The sequence below is a fragment of the Sabethes cyaneus genome, chromosome 3 (assembly GCF_943734655.1).
Source record: "Sabethes cyaneus chromosome 3, idSabCyanKW18_F2, whole genome shotgun sequence".
Classification (NCBI taxonomy): Eukaryota; Metazoa; Arthropoda; class Insecta; order Diptera; family Culicidae; genus Sabethes; species Sabethes cyaneus.
The window spans coordinates 231,856,444-231,869,102 of record NC_071355.1 but is presented as its reverse complement, the minus strand read 5'-3'; the positions used below and the strand labels follow the sequence as shown (position 1 = coordinate 231,869,102).

The 12,659-nt window shown below is 41.9% G+C and overlaps 1 protein-coding gene across 1 annotated transcript in view; it reads right to left on the bottom strand.

The window, feature by feature from the left end:
* Positions 1-750: 750 nt before the first annotated feature.
* LOC128740867 (potassium voltage-gated channel protein Shaw-like) overlaps positions 751-12,659 on the bottom strand; it is a 57,417-nt gene continuing 45,508 nt past the window's right edge. The window contains exons 8-11 of the mRNA XM_053836438.1: positions 10,245-10,413; positions 1,340-1,435; positions 1,084-1,191; positions 751-965 (exon numbers count right to left, since the gene is read on the bottom strand). Of these exons, the coding sequence (XP_053692413.1) occupies positions 751-965; positions 1,084-1,191; positions 1,340-1,435; positions 10,245-10,413 (588 nt within the window). The remainder of the gene's footprint in view (positions 966-1,083; positions 1,192-1,339; positions 1,436-10,244; positions 10,414-12,659) is intronic.

The following is a 12,659-nucleotide window of genomic DNA, read 5'->3' as shown; positions in this document are numbered from 1 at the left end:
CGAATACAATAATCTATTGTATCAGCTAAAACTTTCGCCGAACAGCTCGAAGCTAGACGAAAGACGTTTCTTCGCACTAGGAAAATAGTTGTACATCTACGTATCCCTACCAGCATTCATTCGGTATCAACTGCTACTATTGCTGCTGCTGTCGCTGCTGCCGCTACTCCCACTGCATCACCTCTAGCCTCTAGGGCGTTAGATTGTGATACTTTTTTCCCTGCCACCCTTGGTGCTCCCGACGGCTCCTCATAATAATGTGCCAGTACAGTTGTGAATGATTTTCCTTATTTTTTCTTCTTCTTTTCTACGCTCGTTACAGCTTGTAACAGATTTTTACACTCTCATTTATCTGCTCTGAAGATGAAGTTTTTCTCCCTTCCTTACTGGTTAAAGTTTGACTTCTGCTCGGAAGATACGGTGCTGTTTTGTTTTGCGTTTTAGTGTGGATAACCATGCGGCTCCACCGAAAGCATTTCGGTTGGAGCCGCACAGTTATTTGTGTTCGAAAACAACCATTCTAATCAATGATTTATGTTATCTACTTTCCAAACTATTCTCGTTAATGGCATTTAGCACAAGCAATGCAACCAGTGCAACAAGAGGGAAAATTTCCACCCTGACTCGCATTCATTGTCCTTTTAGTAGGCAGTACTTACAGCAGCAATAGCAACAGCAACGGTCAGTACAGAAACCGTACAATTCCAATCGCATGCAATGAACACTTCAACACCGGTAAAGCTTTAACCTTTAGACTTCGTCCTCACTGGGACAATCATGACCACCGTCCGATGAGTACGAATCATTTTGCAGGGTAACTTTCGGCTCCAGTGGTATCTGCTCCTGCTGCAGGGCGGACGTCGTCACTGCACTGGATGCTGCTGCATTGGTCATCATCATCGTCGTCGCTATAGTCGGTACTGTGGTCGTTCCCATTGGGATTCGATTGCCATCCCGACGATCCACTGTGGAAGCAGAAATTAGAAACACAAAAGCAATTGGTTAGGAGGGTGGCTGCGGACAATACTGGGCGGCTACCGGACATGATCTAAGGGGCAAATAATGCTTCGTTGTTTTTCTTACCCAGCGGAACCAGCAGTTTCGGCTGTAATGGCAGCAATAAATCCACATTTCCGGTCGTCGGTTGCCGGGGCTGGAGCGAGTTCAGCTGGGGAACATTAATAAAGTCACCTGCCGTGACCAACAACGGGACGTCGCAAATCGACGCAGCGACACGGCACGATCAGCACCGTAAGATGAAAGAGAAAGTTTATTTGATTAATTAGTGCTGGTTAATCATGCCAATCGGGGGTTCAAAATTGTGCGGCTGCCCACATACCTGGCTGCATAAGGGAGGGTGGCTTCATTACGGCCAAACCGGGAACGGACGGTCCTTGCAAGGTGAGACCTATCACGTTTACGCCATTCACGTGTCCTGGGAAATGAAAGTGGGGAGAGAGAAAAAAGTAGGGTTATAATGGAATAAGATATGATAACCAATCGCACGAGGGATGACTGGCAATTTGTACGCCATTTGTGCCACGGACCGGTCGGCCGATATGGGCAACGAAATGACTGAGAATATCGAGCCGGCTGTTTTGTTGTCAGCATCATCAATTTTTCGCTTCGTTGGTAAAAGTAGCGGTAGCAATATTTAGGATATCATTCCCTCCATTAGTAGCAATCGCAATCGGAATGTAATCTAATTCGAGCAACAGCGAGAATGCGGAGGATTATGGTAAAATGAAGTAAAACAAAGGATCGAATTCTTTCGGTCGGTAACATCTGGACGGTATGAAATTGGCATCATGATAACTGGTAACTTGAGACTGATTGAGTGTACGCTGAGTCATTAATTTATGTTATCAATAGCGGTAAAACCGCTATACAACATTGACCTCAGCTGGATAATTTATAAGTTAAAAAAAACTCGGATGACAAAGTCAGCCATCGGTTAAAAACTTCAGTAGTTTGCCATTGTCAAAAGCTATTTTAATTACCGTCATCACAAGTAAACTTTAACCGGGCAAAAACAAAGTTTCCACCCTCCATGATTCAGCACTATCTTCGCCGCCATCTCAAGAGAGTCCTTAGCTTTCCGGTTCTCATTACCGGTCTGCACCCAACCGTCGAGTCGTCGGCCGCTTGGCAGCGTAAGCAAAACCATCCATTTTCTACTTGAACACACCTTTATTTCAACACACACACACACCCACACACTAACGCTTAGTTGGACCAGCCGCTGTTACACATCGGCACGAAGCAAGATTGTGTCTTACGGTGTAGACGGCGGTGCAGTTAAGGTCCTGCCCTGTCAAGAGGATGTTGAAAAAAATGTACAACTTGTTTTCCGTTGCTTACAACTTTACTTCGGGTTCTGCCTGCTTGACACCACAAGTCTTCGCACAAGGCAGGAGGGATCTTGTTTCTTACCAACCGGCCGGGAAGCTACATTGTGGGTGCAGTCGGAGTGATAAGACGAGCAACTCTTGACTTAAGTTGCGCTCTAATAGTTTGTCGGCGATAATTTACTGTTAATGATTTCGCTACGTAGCGGATCCTCCGGGGAATGTGTATGTATGTGTGTCTCTTCCAGTAAAAAAGGAACAACCTCTGAGGAGACAGCACAGTGTCAGCAAAAGAATGAGCGGTGATTTTTTGTCTTGGAGGTGCATTTTAACTTCCCTCCTTTTGTAGCAAGTTTGGTTTCCGACGCGGGAAAGCTAATTAGTAAAATTTGAAAGTTGAGCTTAAGTATCGTCGCGAAAATAATTAGGTATGCGAGTACAATTGCAATGCTTCATTTTGGATAAATATTTTGATTGAATAATCGACAACCGTCTACAAAATTTTGTTAACCACAGAATGAAAAACTGTTCAAGTATGTTTGTTTGATTTTCAAGAAGAAAATTCTAAAAACATAAATTTGCTGGAGGAGCGATTGCCATAAATCGGATAGGGTCGTCCAAAGTTTGCATTCCGTCCCTGCAGATATAGGAATTTCTTAGTTCTGAAGTGGCGTTCAAGAGCATACAAATTCAGTTGATTCAGGAGGGCGGGGCAGCCAATATCTTCTAAAAGCAGCCTAGCCAAGAACGTGGTTTGAGCGTTGGTACGTCTTTTTTTGAGAGTCTCCAAATGAAGCAAACGGCAAGGTTCCTCATATGGCGGAAAGTTTCTGGGATCACGCCATGGAAGACTGCACAAAGCATACCGTAAACAAAATTCTGTGTTGCTTCGATTCCGGTGATAGGTGGTGGTGACTTTGAGGTGCTGACGGCAAGCACGTTCTCGAGCATCAATCTTCAATTTTGTCCGTTAAGCGTTGCAGTTTAATCCATTTGGGCCCTATTTTAATTACCTTAACAATTTTTATATCATCGGCATAAAAAGACCGACAGCCTGGTGACCAGAGACCGGATAGTTCATTTATAAAAAAGAGAAAAGGTGCAAGTTTGCTACCCTGTGGTACGTCAGAGATGTTGCAGAATGAGTCGGAAAACTCGGACCCGATCTTTACACTCATCCTACGGTGTGTTAGGTACTATTGTTGCCACTTGCAGAACGATGCGGAAACTGCCAGCGACTCAAGCCTGGCAAGGAGGATGCCGTGATACACCCGATCAAACGCTGCTTTCATTGTACATTCCTTTATTCATGTTGCGCAGGTAGAATGGAACGAAATTAACGAGATTCGTAGAGACTGAACGTTTTAAAACAAGCCCCATGCTGTTCTGAAGATATGTAGTGTTTACACCAAAGAGTCAACAAATTTTGCCTTCAAATCTTCTACAAAGTTATTCAGTATATTAAAATAAACATTTTCTCTGAAGACTGTTTGTCGCTAGGACGCATCCCAAGCAACAATTATTGTAGTTTTATTGCATTCTTATTGCGGTCTTCATGACCAATTTCGGTCATAAAAGCCATCAAAAGAGTATTATAAAACCCAAATTGTTGCTTGGGATAGTTGATGAGTTATGAAATGTTTAAGAAAACAAATTCCGACTATTCAAAACTTTTTTTTCAATTCCGGGCAACTTCGGGCAATGCAAATAATTTTCAGAGGAAAATACTATATTTTCTCTAGTGATAGAGCCAAATTTTCATCAAGAAATCTCCGAAGTAATCTCGAAAAACCTTATTCGAAAGGTGTTTGCGTTTTTGAGACATCGAATCGAACGGCTCTTTTCAGGGTCACCGTATTGACCTCTATAATACAAACCGAGACGTCGTCGTAACATGCGCGGTGTCATATCCAAGGTTATTATAATTTAAAAATCCGTTGAACTCGTTCATGAACTTACATGTCACCTCATGCTGCGAATAATTTCTGCTTCGTAGAGGAGGTCAATAGTTCTGCACCGACGTAGAACAGCGGGGCTCCTGTTCATACTCAATTTGTCGCTTAACATCTTGCTTCTTACTCGACCACATAAAACACTGACAAAAAAGAGAACATCCCTTATTTTAAGTCTGGCAGTCACGGTGTCCAGATCTACAAGCAGTTGGCGGGATAATCGACGTACTAGTGCAAACATCTGTAAACATTCCCTAACTAAATTGGCGAACGAGAGCTTTTCATCGTACATAACTTCTAACTCCCGTAACAATGTCACTTGTGGAATATCTGTTCATAGCTGTACCAATATTGAATTTGTGATGTTCTCGTAGTAAAGACAAAACATTTCCTAGGATTTACTGACAACCCATAGCCAACACAGAATCTGCCGAAGTTGACTAAATCTTGTAACAAGCCAAAAAAACTGGCGGTGTTGACTAGTAAGAACAGTTTGACATATACCAGAATATTTGCTCTGTCGATGAAAGTAGGAGATTAGGATTGGGCGATACCGTATCGATACCCGCGATATCGATACTCGAAGGCCGATATTTCGATATATTTCATCGATACTTACGACGTCGATATTATGCTAAATCGATAATTTCATCCCGATACTGTTTTGATAAAGCGGGATATGCAGCTGAAAAAATAATAGCTAAAACTAGGCCAGGAAATGCTGAAGAAAGCAATATTTTAAGGATTTTTTCTGGTGCTGTTTTCTTTTCAGGTATCTACTAAGCTTAATTCTCAAATTTACTTTATTGGAATTGACTCTTATGCAAAACATTGAACAATGTCACTTACATGTTTAACGCTTATTGTACAGTAAGTGCATACGATGCGCGATTTTCAGCAATTCAGAACTGACCAGAGAGCACAGAGAGTGTGGAGAGTGGGCGCTGACAGCATTAATAAAGACTCCAGCTTTTTACGCGCCATAATACCGGTGAAAGTGGCAGGGGAAGGACAGAGATCGAGAAGAGCTAGAACCGTAAAGGAGCAACTCCTGGCGGAACTCTGCAGGAATGGCCAAGAACCGCCAGCAACGACACATCACTGGATGGTTTGAGTAGGATTGGGCAAAATTCCCGAAAGGATCGATAATTGGATATCAATATCAAATCCGCCGCTTTACCGATATCGTCGATATATCGTTCGTGAAGCATCGATATTAGATTTATCGATACTATTTAAGGCGGCATTCTGGGATTAGGAAATGCTACACAAAAAAGGGATTCATATAAATTAATCAATAAAAACAGCTCTATGTCGGGCACATCTCTTTGTACGGAAAACTGCACTCGTGCACCACCTGCCACAGCTGTTCGCGCCCGACTGCTCAGGAATCCACAAAAATATGATGGGTTGTACTCCCGATACATCTGGATGACCTGCTGAAGAATAAATATTTGATCGGTAGTAGCACGGGTCTCCATAAAGCCCCCCTGGTTCTACCCTACGAACTCTCCTGCCACCGGGGACAGACGACGCAAGACAATCTGGGAGAGCACCCTGTTGGTGGCTTTGACCAGCGTTATGCTGCGGTAATTACAGCAATCTATCCGAGATGGGACAAGCCACACCCTCAATTCACTCGTCCGGCAGCCCTCAAACCATCCAGTGATGTGTCGTTGCTGGCGGTTCTTGGCCATTCCTGCAGAGTTCCGCCAGGAGTTGCTCCTTTACGGTTCTAGCTCTTCTCGATCTCTGTCCTTCCCCTGCCTCTTTCACCGGTATTATGGCGCGTAAAAAGCTGGAGTCTTTATTAATGCTGTCAGCGCCCACTCTCCACACTCTCTGTGCTCTCTGGTCAGTTCTGAATTGCTGAAAATCGCGTATCGTATGCACTTACTGTACAATAAGCGTTAAACATGTAAGTGACATTGTTCAAGGTTTTGCATAAGAGTCAATTCCAATAAAGTAAATTTGAGAATTAAGCTTAGTAGATACCTGAAAAGAAAACAGCACCAGAAAAAATCCTTAAAATATTGCTTTCTTCAGCATTTTCTGGCCTAGTTTTAGCTTATATTTTTTCAGCTGCATATCCCGCTATCAAAACAGTATCGGGATGAAATTATCGATTTAGCATAATATCGACGTCGTAAGTATCGATGAAATATATCGAAATATCGGTCTTCGAGTATCGATATCGCGGGTATCGATACGGTATCGCCCAATCCTAGGTTTGAGGGCTGCCGGACGAGTGAATTGAGTGTGTGGCTTGTCCCATCTCGGATAGATTGCTGTAATTACCGCAGCATAACGCTGGTCAAAGCCACCAACAGGGTGCTCTCCCAGATTGTCTTGCGTCGTCTATCCCCGGTGGCAGGAGAGTTCGTAGGGTAGAACCAGGGGGGCTTTATGGAGGCCCGTGCTACTACCGATCAAATATTTATTCTTCAGCAGGTCATCCAGATGTATCGGGAGTACAACCCATCATATTTTTGTGGATTCCTGAGCAGCATACGATGCGGGCGCGAACAGCTGTGGCAGGTGGTGCACGAGTGCAGTTTTCCGTACAAAGAGATGTGCCCGACATAGAGCTGTTTTTATTGATTAATTTATATGAATCCCTTTTTTGTGTAGCATTTCCTAATCCCAGAATGCCGCCTTAAATAGTATCGATAAATCTAATATCGATGCTTCACGAACGATATATCGACGATATCGGTAAAGCGGCGGATTTGATATTGATATCCAATTATCGATCCTTTCGGGAATATTGCCCAATCCTATAGGAGATCACTAGTACGGGAAGTAACGGACGAAGATGACTGCCTTGTGGCACACCTGGGTTTAGGATAACTTGTTCTTTTTATATCAGTGGAGATCCGGGATGTCTCTTGCCGTATCAAAAATTCCTCTCCACTGTCCTGGTTCCTGGGCTACTCGCCGCCAATTCGTTGCGTGTCTCGACACATGCAAGTCGGCTTCAACCTGCTTGACCCACCTCTCTGTTCCTGGTGCCGATAGGGTTCTTAATTAGAACGGATTTCACTGCAGTCATCCGATACCTTTACGATGTGGTGTGGGGAATCCCTCCAAGTAGTAACTGCAGTTCGGGGATCATACGCCTACACTTTTCTCCGCTTTCCGTTTGTACTTCGTCAAAAATATTCCACAACACTTTTTGTTCAAATACGGCACGTATGTCTTTCAATTAGTGCACATACGTCTTCCGTAAGTAAAATTAAAACCTCAGCCCTAGTAGCACAGTTGTTACAAACCGGTTGTGGCAAACCAGTTAAGACTAATTCTAATCGTAAATAAGTTTCTGCAACCACAGTGCGAAAACTGTGCTACTAGGGAAGTCCGACGAGGACTATTGGTCTGATTAGCGTTTTTCGCATCGTCGGCTTTGTGCGGCGGCGAATGCTCCTCGACCAAGGTATCTTATTTAGCAAAAAGTAGGCCCTGAATGCTTGAATGCATAGTTGAATATCCATACTCGTAGTATTGTCGGTGATGAAGTCATCAACCACTTCCTGTTCATCACCATTAATAGTTACTGTCCGTGGGAGTTGTTTTCTCTGGAGCTCCTTCATACCATACATGTGGTTTTCGACCCATTGATTTGCTACCAAATCCACCTAGCCTTCGTTTTTAGTCTGGTCTAGATTTCCTCCGCTGTGCCAAAGTGTCTAGTAATGATGTCGAGGTCGTCTGTGAAGGCTAAGAGTCGACTACTCTTGCTGAAGATCGTACCTCTCGTTTCAATCATTCCACTCGCCGGATCACATCTTTAATAGCGATGTTGAATAACATATAGGAAACAGGATAGTCCATCCTCTTGCCACAACTCTCTGAGTGATTTGAAGTTGTCCCCGAAATAAGCACGTAGCAAATCATTTCATGAATTATCTGCCAAAGTTGTTCGCGCTCGACTGTAACGTATGCTGCCTTGAAATCTACGAAAATATGATGCGTGGGCACGTTGCGTTGTACTCCAGACATTTCTGGAAGATTTGTCTCCCAAATCCTTGAAATTATCCAGAGAAGTGCCAGTGCTAGTGATGCTTGGCCATTTTTGTAGAATTCTGCTGGGAATCGGTCCTATCCGGTGACTCTATTATTCTTCAGCAGACCGATTTCTCGACGGAAATCTTTGAGATCGGAAGCCGGAACGCTGTTACCGTTTGTAGGCACTCCTAAGTTAACTCCCGTTCTGTCTCTAGCCCAAGCAACAATGTGAGTTTTATTGTACTCTTATGACGGTGTTCGTGAACAATGTTGGTCTTAAATCCCATCATAAGAGTGTATTATAACCCAAATTGTGTTATATCGGCATTGAGATGCTCATCGAAGAACTGCTTTCATCTGTCGGCTACACAAATCAGCCTTCGATTAGCCCTCATTAGCCCTGAATAGCTGTTCTAGCTCTTCACAATCTCTGTCCTCCTTCTGGCGCTTTTTCGCTTTACCAAGCATCTTATCCATGTCCCTATTTCGACGCCTTTGTCCAAGTCGAATGTTCCGAGTCTAATTTCCTTAATTGTTCGTAGTATTTAAGATTTACTTAGTTTACCTTTCTAGGGCCACATTACGGAGTCTCGTGATGTGGCTGCCATTTTAGGTCTAGTTCCGAGATAACGCAGTCCTTCATTCAGCCGCCCGCTCCGGATTAGACGCTGTCGTGAGCCGCTCCTAACCTGAAGTATGATCATGCTTCCCCCACAGACAAACAGACATAACACTCGTTTTCCATTCTTCGTACCGATTAAACCGTCATTTCCAATTTGTTCTTAGTTGGGAATGTCTCCGTTTTGGTCAAAGTGGCGCTTTTTGACGAAAGAAGAGGAATTCCCCATAAAAAATACTCGCTACTTCGAGGGATACCCATGTTGCTATTTGATATTTGGGAATGTCGATCATAGATGGTGCTAGTGTTCAGGCTAAATGTGAGGTACGATAATTTTTGTTGATTTTTCTTCCAAGAGTTATGTCTGTTTGCCTGTGATATAAACGTACATACATTCAAGCCTTTTTTACACGACTTAAAAAGGGTGTGGAAATAAACGTGCAATAATCGGCGGTAATTAAAAAGTTGACGTAACCCGTGTTAAATCTAGACTCGTCATAGGAAAACCGCGTTAATCACAGAAAAACAACTATACAAAATACAAAAATCGTCGAAATAACTGCTCATATCCTAAAATCACTGTTATATCCAGGTTGAACTTGACAAACGTTATAAAAACGCACTAATTTAAAAATTACCGTAAAAATAAACTATGCAAAAGAGCGTTGAGTATACATGCATACCCACGGTCGCATTTATGTATTTGTAGATATATCATTCGTTTGAAAATGATACAATTTACAAACGAGGAATGAACGGCAGTAGATGTTTAATGGAAAATTTAAGAAGAATTTGTAGCACTGCAGTTTTTTCTTCAAAGTTTATTGCTACTTATCGCCGTATATTTTTGCCACTTTTTTATTGTTGATTTTTGTGAGGTTAACGAACAAAATGTTTCTCCTTAAAAAGCGGAAGAATAATGAATAGTTCATCAGCGAGCCTTATTGTGTGGAGCTTGCACCATCAGCATCATTTCTCTAACTAGAAAATCACAAAATTAAAATCAAAACAAGTAATGATAAATGACTCTTATGCAGGTTATGAGAAACAGTTATATTATAGCTATATTCGTATTATTGCTTTAAACATTTTATGAATTACTAAGATCAATTACATTTCACCAAATATTTTCCACTTAAACAATTAACGTTTCGTCAGTCGCGCTTTTTAAGCAAAAGTTTATTTGAAGCCCAGACTGAAAGCCGCAGCTTTTATCACAAGTTTCTTTTCATGATGCAAAAAGCTCCACCAACTCAGATATCCAAACCGGGCCGGCCGGGCGAAAAATAAAGCTCTCCCCCGGTAGGCAAGCAAACTTACCGATTTTCGCTCCCCCGAAAGCGTCCTTAAAGATTGCCGGATGGGTGGGATGGGCGTGCTGGTGTTTCATCGCGTTCACCCTCCGGTTGGCCGCGCACGTTTCCCGTTTGCGTCGCGGCTGTTCCACAGGTAGCACTCGCCGGCGCTTCTTCGGTAGCTTTGAGCGTGCCTGTACGCGGTACGGGGCGGGTGGAAGATAAAAGGAAAGAACCGAATGAGAGATAAAAATGATCATATGTAGTGGCATAATTTGCGATGGAGCGAATGGGGTGGCAGCAATCCGGTTGGCGATCTACGGACCGTACGGTCGAAGCGAATTGAAGGGGGCGAGGAGATTTTATTGTTCGGTTAAACTATGGGGTAGAGTGTAAATTTACATTGTGTATAAAGGACGCTATCTGATTAAATCATGATTTTCCTCTTTGCAGCAAGTTTACCGACTGAAATGAAAGTGCTCATTTTTATGGCTCTAAATTAGTTTTTTCTGTTTCCTTCAGAAGATTTTAAATATCATGAGCGGAATTCCAACCACGGTATTAACGCTAAAATTTTACGACCTTCAAGTTTTAACATTGTCTCTGCAGCTGGACGCGGCAACGCTTTCATCCGTTTCGTGTAATGTGCGGATGCTAAAGGATAACAATTAAATTTTCTAAGTAATGGCTATGCATTCCCAAATGGAGGGATACATTTTCCAGAGGTTTGCAACCCTCTAATGGGGAACGTCGTAAAAACGGATGGGATCACGCTAATAATTAATTTTCCATGTAAATACAATTAAAAGAAGCTAAAGTGACGATTTTTATGCAAAATTAGTTTTATCTGGACGAATGCGATATGAAAATAATCTACTAAGGACTTGCCATTTTTCATGTCGAACGTTCTATTCAGATGTTTTTTAAATCAGATATATTACAAATTATATTCGAAAAGTGCTATGTTGATCAGCGCTGTTAGTATCCTATTGGACACTGAACATAGCTATCAGTAGCTATGTAGCTATCAACATTAAGTAGAATGAAAAGTGGGAATTTAGTGGTCTTGATATACGTAAACATATCATAAAAAGTTTAACGTCTTCACCCCAGAAAGTAAACATTCAAAGTCGTTAAAAGCATCCTTTGGGGGAAGAGCTCCGAAGCATGTTCCTTATCCGTCGACAACGCCTTATTTTCCATCCATCAAGTCAAACAGAAAAAGTTGTCTTTAGCAAGGTTTTTGCCAGTGCAACACTTTCGGTGGTAAAAAATGCTCGTCAAATTTTGCCGCCTACTTTTTCCTCCGCTTGCTCGCTCGCTACCCGCTTGGGGCAGGCGTGGCTTGTCTAAACGAGCAGCAGAGGAAACCAACCCACAGCACGTCGAAAAACTTTGAGGTGAACGCTGGAGTTTATAAGTGGAGGCTCACCCTGTTGTTGATCCACTTGGATTGGTGTGAAACTTTTGTAGCCCGCCTAATTCGCCTGTTGCGTTTTGTTGATGGCCAAAGTTTGTGAGGTAAAGAACCGGATCGAACTTTATATCTTCTTGACTTGGGTGATAGATGACCATATCCCCTGCTACTTGCTTGATTTTTACCTTATTCACAGACGAACTACAAGAAAGCTTAAGGGATTTGAATCACAGAGAAAAATGGATAAATTGCCAGTCTCAAAAATCTCCAAAGAATTTAAAACTTCAAATCTTTAAATCTAAATCGGTCCGCCAGCTTTGGTAAATTGAAAATACATCCGTAAACAGAAAAGTTAAAATTTTATTGTCGAATCATCCCGATCCATTTGGTTTATAGTGACCATAATAAAATACCCCATAGAATAATTAACTTATAAATTTTCAGCAGTCTCCGTTGGTTTGCAGCACATGCGCATTAAATTTTATAGTGCATTTTTATATGTTAGGTGGAGAAAATCAACCCGTCATCGTTTTGCAATTTTTGAAAACTGGTTATTTTAGTAAAACAAATACAATCAGTTAGTCAATCTCAAATTCTATCAAAATCATTCTAATTGCTTCCTGTGACAGAAAAACTGATTGATAATAAGGCCATTATACATGTTTTTCAAAGTTTTTATCCTTCCTGTGTTGGCCGACTGAAGGAGGGAGGGCGAAAAAAATAAAAATAGTTTTTTTAAACTAGCAAAAAATAAATATTCGTTTTAGGCACTTTTTACTTAAAGTTTAAACGCGAAACCCGAATCTATTCTTGCTTTTCATATGGACGCTATTATTTGCCTTGCAAGTCAAAATATTTTTATAAAATCAATTGTCTGTGAACTCTATAGCCTAAAAAATTCGAAAAATTTTTTTTTGCTCGATTAAAAAATCTCTTTTTCTGTTTTTTTCACCCCCTCCCCTCCCTCCCTCTTCAGTTGGCCAACATCGGAAGGACAAAAACTTTTTTAAATATTAGTAATGG